Genomic DNA, 8261 nt, shown 5'->3' with positions numbered 1-8261 from the left:
TGTTCGAGCCGAGATCTTGAGGAAGAAAGATCAACTGTGACGGCCGAGAGCGTGCGCGCTATAAAATCCGAATAGTATAGCAGAGAGACAAAGAAGCGATACAACGCCAAGTAGATTGCGGCCAGGAGAGAATTCCCAGTGACACCCAAGGCTCATAGGACTTCATCTGAGCCTGCCGTCAACCTGCCTGCACTACTAGCCTGGCTTTCCTGCCAGCAGCCTTCATCAGGTCAGATCGTCTCTCTCTCTCTCCCTCTCTCTCTCTATCTCTCTCTGTTCGCGAGTGCGCGACGCGTCGGCGAGGTGCTCGCGATCATCTGCAAGCACAGCGAAAAAAGGCGAGAACGGCGAGACCCTCCTTTAAGTTCCTCTCAACTTATTGTACCGTGCCCCCGTGCATTTGTCGGCACGAGCGAAGGCACGCTGCCGCAAAGGACGACGCGTAAATCCGCGTCGCCTCTCTTTAATTGTGAAACGTTTTGAGAATAAATACGATATAGTTAAAGGTTATTGAGAATATTCATTGTGTTCGCCCGTTATTCCCTTCCTTTCGATTTAACACCCAACACGCCAATTTCGTGACAAGGCCCATCGTCACTGCTACAGTGGAGCGAAAGAGCCTCCCATACCTTCCCCTTTAAAATAATTTGTGACACGGCGCTCGGACACGGGCCCATTGCGTGGCTTGTGGGAGTATGAAAACGATAATTCCCCAAACGCGCTAATTAAATTAATCATTAGTGTAAGAATATTAAGAATCGAACAAAACTTTCTATAAGATTCTATGAAACATGAAGCACTATTTACTGTACTGATAGTTTGTTAATATTTAACCTACATTCTCAAATTCGAGACTTGTTGATAAATGTTGATTGAAAATAAAGGACACAAGACATAGATTTTCATTCTATAATATTTTACTCTCTCTAAATTTATTTATAAAGTACAAAGTAAGTCTTCTACACTAAGAAAAAAAAGTAGTCAAATCAACTGTGCCGCGCAGTTAAATATGTGGAGGCCGAGTCCCCACGCGTCGTCTCCGCTCCGCGGCAGCACCGGCGCAAGCAGTCGTTGACGCCACGGAACTTCCTCTCTCTTGTACAATACGACAAGGTCTCGAGCGCGCGCACATGTCTCGAGCTTGCTCACCAAATTGTAGCCAAATATTGCGTGTAGGTTTAAGATTAATAAATATTAACGTATTTTCTCAGCCTCCAGCCTACACATTATTATTTCCGCCGAATCCATCTCCAAAGTGGTGACCCCGACGTGATTCGGGCGGATCTTTTTTTGTCGCCACGCGGTCGAGCGAATCACCACGCCGCCGCCCCCATCACGCTTACCGCTGCCCCGTGTGGCGTTTTCTACGCCTCGTGCCGGAAGTCTGTCACGTCCTCAAGCCGCGGGCATAACACGGCGCTCAAAAAGCTTGCCGCGACCAGGAGTGACTCTTCGTGGAGCCGAAATCTGCAATCGGCCCATGACACGCGCTTTCGCAAGGCAACTCGAAAATCGCGCGGCAACCGCGAGTGAGGTGAAGTGCGATTATATTCCGAACAAAGAAAAAAAAAGTGCAACATGGTGGGCACGCCACCCCCGGGAAATCAAGCCGTGCTCGATACACAGACGCTGACGGACCAGCTCAGACAGCTCCAGGTCCAACAGCAGCAGATCCTGGCCAGCAACCAGGCCATGACGAATCGCTGCAAGCTACCCGATTTCTGGGATTTCTCGCCGGAAACCTGGTTCGTCCAGGTCGAATCGCTCTTCGACTGCTACAACGTGCAGGACGACTCGAGGCGCTACAACCTCGTCGTGGCTGCGCTCAAGCCCGACGTCCTCAAGGAGCTGCTTGACGTCACCAGCAACCCGCCCACGGATGGCAAGTACGCCCTCATCAAGGCGAGGATCGTCGAACGCTTCGCAAAGACGACCGACGAACGGCTGCGCATGCTGTTCAGCGGCATCAACACAGCGGGTAAGAAACCCTCTCAGCTCCTCTGGGAGATGCGCACGCTCGCGGGGGCGAACATGGCCGACAGCGCTCTCAAGGTCAAGTGGCTCGACCTTCTGCCCGGGAGCTCCCTTGCCGTGTTGAGCGTACTAGATGGCACCACCTTGGACGAGATCGCCAAGGCGGCTGACCGCATGTTCGACCTCGTGCCGGTCTCACAAGCCGCGGCAACGACGACGTCACTCTCCGTGGCCGCACTCCACCCGTCGAGCTCACGCAACAACTCACCACACCGCTCGGACTCCAGCTTGGCCAAGGAGATGGCCAACATCACGGCTGTCATGACGCAGCTGCTTGCAACAACCAAGCTGGTCCTGGATGCAATAGCACAGCGGCCCAACAGTGGACGAGGTCGTAGCCGCAGCCGAGGAGGTCCCAGCAGCCGAGGCCAGTCCCCAGCGTCCCAGAGTGGGTACTGTTATTACCACCAGCGCTTCGGGGCCGAAGCGGTCAAGTGCACCAGCTCCTGCACTTTCCAAAAAAACTAGCCACGCTGCCGGCAGTATCGGCGGCACACGGCAGCGAATCACTCCATGAGAACCGCCTACATGTGCGAGATAGGTCCAACGGATTAACCTACCTCGTGGACTCAGGATCCGTCGTCTCCTTGCTATCCCGTTCGGCAGTCAAGGACAGCACACGGGCGCTGCTCAAACAGCCCCTCACCCTGGTAGCTGCCAACTCCACGCCCATCGCCACGTACGGGCGCACCATGCGCTCCCTCGACCTGGGCCTCCGTCGAGATTGCAAGTGGCCTTTCGTCATCGCCGACGTCCCAGGTCCCATCATCGGCGCCGACCTGCTAGCCCACGCAGGTCTTCTGGTGGACGTCAAGAACGAGCGGCTCACAGACTCGACCACGTCACTCAGCGCCCGGGGCCAAGCTGCGGCAGCAGTCCAGCACTCCGTGGCCATCCTACACGATCCAGCCGGTGACTGGGCGACCAGGAGCGCGTTCGACACGCTGTTGGTGGAGTTCGCCGACCTCGCAAAGCCCAGCCACCGCAGGGTCGCTCTCAACGGTGCTCCAGTCACGCACTTCATACGCACGACGGCACCACCGGTGCACGATCGTGCGCGGCCTTTGCACGGCGCTCGGCTGCAGCAGGCCAAGCTGGCCATACAGAAGCTCCTGGACGCCGGTATCATTCGGCCCTCATCCAGCCAATGGGCCAGCTCTCTGCACCTGGTGAACAAGCGCGACGGCAGCAGCAAACTCCGGATCACAGGTGACTACCGCCGCCTCAACGCAATCACGGAACCCGATCGCTACTCGCTGCCGGTCATCGAACACCTCCTCCACGACTGTCACGGAGGCGTCGTGTTCTCAGTGATCGACCTCCGACGAGTTTTCTACCAGGTACCCATGGCAGAGGAGGACATCGCCAAAACGGCCATCATCACGCCCTTCGGCCTGTACGAGTTCCTGGTCCTGCCGCTCGGCCTGCGCAACGCAACGCAAACTCTCCAACGTCTTATGGATTCGTTGCTTCGCCGCTTGCCTTTCTGCCGACCCTACATGGACGATATCATCGTCCGCTCCAAGACCCACGAGGAACACCTAGACCACCTACGCCAGCTGTTTCAGGTGCTGCTTGAAGCGGGACTATGCATTAATCTGGACAAGTGCCAAATCGCCCAGCAGGAAGCCACTTTTCTAGGTTTCACTATCAGCAAGGATGGGTTCAAGCCCTCCACCGCACAAGGTCGAAGCGATCAACCGCATTCCAACCCCCCAAACGTTCCAGGAGCTCCGCAGCTTCCTAGGCGCGGTAAACTACTACCGCCACTGCGTGCCCAACGCAGCGCTACTCCAGGTGCCGCTTGACAACCTACTTCGAGGCGCGCCCAAACAAAAGAAGGCCAAGCTGAAGGGCTGGTCCGCAGCCCAGGTTGAAGCTCTCCTCGCATGCAAGCGAGCGCTGCGAGACGCCACCAGCAGCTCTTTCCTCGCACCGGACACTTCACTCGTCTGTCAACAGACGCTTCGGATACGGCAGTCGGCGCAGCCCTCGAGCAGATCATTGGTGGGAGGCACTACCCAGTGGCCTTTTTCTCCAGAAAGCTGACCAGCACGGAGAAAAATTATAGCACCTACGACAGGGAGCTCTTGGCAGCCTTTGAAGTAGTCAAGCATTTTCAGAGCTTTCTGGAGGCCAGGACTTTCGTGCTCAGGACCGATCACAAGCCCCTCATCTACGCGAGCTGCCAGTCATCGCACAAGGCCTCGCCCAGGCAACAAAGACACCTTGACTTCATCCTGCAGTTCAATGTCACCTTCCAGCACATCAAGGGAGAGGACAATGTTGTGGCCGACACTCTGTCCCGCGTCTGCACGATCAGCATGCCATCCGGCCTGCGCGCTCAAGACATCGAGAAGGCCCAGCAGCTTGACAGCGACCTCCCACATCTCCTCGAGAGTGGCGCTCTCGATTTGCAGGTGCTCCACATCGAAGGCGCTAGTGTGGCGTGCAACGTCACAGAGGGCACGGTCAAGCCGTATCTGCCCGCTCCGCTCAGACGCCAGGCTTTCAACGTGCACCACTTGCCTGCACATCCCAGCCCACGAGCAACGGCACGGGCGATCGCAGCCAAATTCATCTGGCCGCACGTGAGGAAGGACGCCTACAGTTGGGCACGAGCTTGCGATCCATGTCAACGCGCAAAGGTCAGCAGACACAATGCGCGGCGCTCGGAGCTTTCAGTGCAACAGGCAATCATTTCGACCACGTGCACCTCGACCTCACGCTTCCACCGGTCAACGGACTGCGCCACTGCCTCACCATCGTCGACCGATTCAGCAGATGGCCGGTCGCAGTGCCCCTGCCCAACATGACAGCCGAGACGGTAGCCACAGCACTCGTCGAGCACTGGATCGCGCACTACGGCTGCCCCCTCACATTGACATCGGACCAGGGCATCCAATTCGAGTCAGCACTTTTCGAGGCTCTAGCCCGCCTCACAGGCACGCGACACGTCCACACGACACCATATTACCCACAGGCCAACGGATTGGTCGAGCGCCTCTACCGCACGCTGAAAGCCGCGCTCATGTGCCAAGAGGATTTCCCGTGGCCAGCCAGGCTGCCCATCGTCATGCTGGGACTTCGCAACGCTTTCAAGGAGGACTTGGAAGCCTCACCCGCAGAGATGATATACGGCACGAGCCTCCGGCTCCCAGGAGAATTTTTCGTCGCCCAGAGTGCGCCAGCCAAGGCCCCGGAGTTCGTAAAGCGCCTCAAATCCTTGATGGAAGCCTTGCGTCCCGTCCCAGCAGCCAACCACGCTACATACCGCATCTTCCAATTCAAAGACCTCGACTCCTGCACCCACGTCTACCAGAGAATCGACGCTGTCCGCAAGCCACGGCAGCCACCTTATAGCGGCCCTCACCAAGTCATACGCCGCGTGGATGAGAAGCGGTACGTCATCAAGGTAAACGGTCTGGAAAAGACCGTCTCAATTGACGCACTCAAGCCAGCCTACTTCGCCGCGCCTGCGGAGTCACCGCAGGAGTCGCCGCAGGTACCCTCGCAGGAGCGGGCACTCACACCACCAGAGGCTCAAAACGCTCCAACAGCCAGCGACCCTCATCCCCCTGCGACGCCGTTGCAGCCGCAAGTTCCAGACACCTCGGACACGGCGGCACGGTCCAACGACAACACCTCGCCGTTTCCTCCAGAGAGACAGACGCTGCAACCTCCAGCTGAACCGGCGCCACAGCACCCCGCTCCGTCCAAAGCCATCCCGTCCATTCTCCGCAAAAGGGTATCGTTCCCTCCGTCCTTAGACACGAAGGTCTCTAAAGGGGGGATAGCTGTGGAGGCCGAGTCGCCACGCGTCGTCTCCGCTCCGCGGCAGCACCGGCGCAAGCAGTCGTTGACGCCACGGAACTTCCTCTCTCTTGTACAATACGACAAGGTCTCGAGCGCGCGCACATGTCTCGAGCTTGCTCACCAAATTGTAGCCAAATATTGCGTGTAGGTTTAAGATTAATAAATATTAACGTATTTTCTCAGCCTCCAGCCTACACATTATTATTTCCGCCGAATCCATCTCCAAAAATATAGTCAACTGCGCCAGTACCATTGAAAGAACTGATATTTTATTGAAATAATCGATACAATATTGAAACAAAATCGTATTGTTTGAAAGAACAAGCACTTTAGTTGATTTTCTATATTACCATATTGAAATAATTCCTATAAGTATAGTTGATAGGATCCCGAAAATCAATTCTAAACATCAAATAAGCACCATTGGATGAATGGAAATTCTATTGTAACAAAAGGCGATATGTTGAGACAAACTATCATTCGTTGATGTGACAAAAATTTTAGTTGATTTGTTAATGTTTATGTATTATGAAGCAATTGACACAAAGTATATAAATTGAATCTGAAAAATCCTTCGCAACAATTGAATTTTATATTCAAACCAATCGCAAGTATTGATAGTATTGACAAGTAGTCTACTAATTTATTTAGTTCCCCTATTAAATTAAAAAATACTTCATTGGAACAAATGAGTATTCCATTGAAAAGAAAATTTCTTTCATTCAAATAACCATATGACCTTGAAATGATATTTTTTTCACTGGGCGGTATATATAAATCATTGTAAATATTGGAAATTATGTATTAAATTATAATTTATAAATTATTTGTTGGACTATAACTTATGAACGTCGCTGTTGATTATTAATTGCAATTAATTTCCAATTTTTTGGAAAACATCGTTAACTATAAAAGTTTACATCATCAGTAAACAAATAACACCATCATTTCATGTATCGCGCATGCGGGTCACGTCACGCGCGGGAAGCCGGCAACATACCGGTTTGTTTACGTTCCTTAAAAGTGTAAGTTGGTTTGGTATTTGGTATGCAGTTATCATGGCTGATCGATCTATTTTATCAGGCGTTTTGCAAGCTATCGGCTACAGTGATTTAATTGAAAATTTTGAAGGTAAGAGTGTTTTTTTTATGCATATCATCCTATAAGATTTTTATTATGCATCGTCGATTCTTCCTAGATAAGCCATTCGACGATATTGCTGTGTTGTTGACCGACACGCGGAACGTATTATAAATTTTGTCCCCGCAGAACAGTTGAATAATTTTACAGAGAAAGTTGCTCAGTTTTTTGCACAAAAAGGAACTGTAAGTACTGATTTACGTTATAAATCAAAACGTTATTAAAATTCACTCAAACTAAAAGTCGGGCATAACCTAGAAAACATAAAAATAGGCAAACATGCATGCATGCATTATACCAAGCTATGCGCATACCGATATGCCAATTTGAATAAATGTCTTCTTTTACACGTCTTTATAAAATTTAATTCTGATAAATCTATTTATCATTTCAAAGTACAAACGATATTGATGACTCTATTAGTGAGGAACAAAATGAAAATATTGATATAAATAATCGTTGCAATACAGATCACATATTTTCAATAGATTATGTAAATATAAAAGAAATTTTGAATAGTACATTTGAAGGCAAACAAATTGTTGCTTGGCAAAAAGCTAAGAATTTCATAAGACCTGGTCAGAGAAAAAGACTTGTCCACTTCGTTGTTACTGGTGTTATGAACATTTGTAATAGGTAAATCATAAGTTGTTACTGATGGATGATTTGGTTAATTATATAGTAATGCCACACGTTTGTTTCAGAAAATTGAATGAAAATGACTTTAAAATACTTAGTCACAAGATAGTGAATGTTTTTCCTAAAAAATGTGCACTTGTCTATTATGCACCACGAGTGCGTAAAAATGATTCAGCTACAGGCATACAAAAACATCCTAAGGGGAAGCTGTTAAATAAATATCAAAACCTTAAGAAATTACAGATATTTCATGAATCGAAGAAAATTCCTGAGCCAGTCGATCAAGATGATGTTGACTTCATAGTGACCCAAGAGATTGAAAAAATTGACTGGTTGAAAAGTCAAGAGAAACCATGGGAAGCAACTGAAAAGCACTGGAAAATCACTGCTGATTATAGGCGCAATCAAGTGGATACTATACTGAAAAATAAAATATCTAGTGTGTATGAAGAGTGGCCGATTTTAAAGTGTCCAAATGGTTATCTCCTAATCTTAGAAGACTTTTCACATAGAAAATATACGGATAAACTGAATTGCATTGATTCTTTTGGATCATTTTTCAATAGAGCATTAGAATCAAAGCCTTTGAGAAAAGATGAAACCACAGATTTCTTGATAGGAATGCTTGAAAG

At 50.1% G+C, this 8261-nt stretch overlaps 1 protein-coding gene across 1 annotated transcript; it reads left to right on the top strand.

The window, feature by feature from the left end:
- The first annotated feature begins 1578 nt into the window (after positions 1 to 1578).
- Positions 1579 to 2502, top strand: LOC131674695 (uncharacterized). Its single transcript, XM_058953526.1, has one exon. It carries the CDS (start codon positions 1579 to 1581, stop codon positions 2500 to 2502), a length of 924 nt encoding a protein of 307 aa, XP_058809509.1.
- Positions 2503 to 8261: the final 5759 nt, after the last annotated feature.

The sequence above is a fragment of the Phymastichus coffea genome, unplaced genomic scaffold, assembly GCF_024137745.1.
Source record: "Phymastichus coffea isolate CEN01 unplaced genomic scaffold, Cenicafe_Pcof_1.1 PCOF00014, whole genome shotgun sequence".
Taxonomy (NCBI): domain Eukaryota; kingdom Metazoa; phylum Arthropoda; class Insecta; order Hymenoptera; family Eulophidae; genus Phymastichus; species Phymastichus coffea.
Note: the sequence above shows the minus strand (reverse complement) of the source record. Positions and strands in the feature narration are given on the sequence as shown.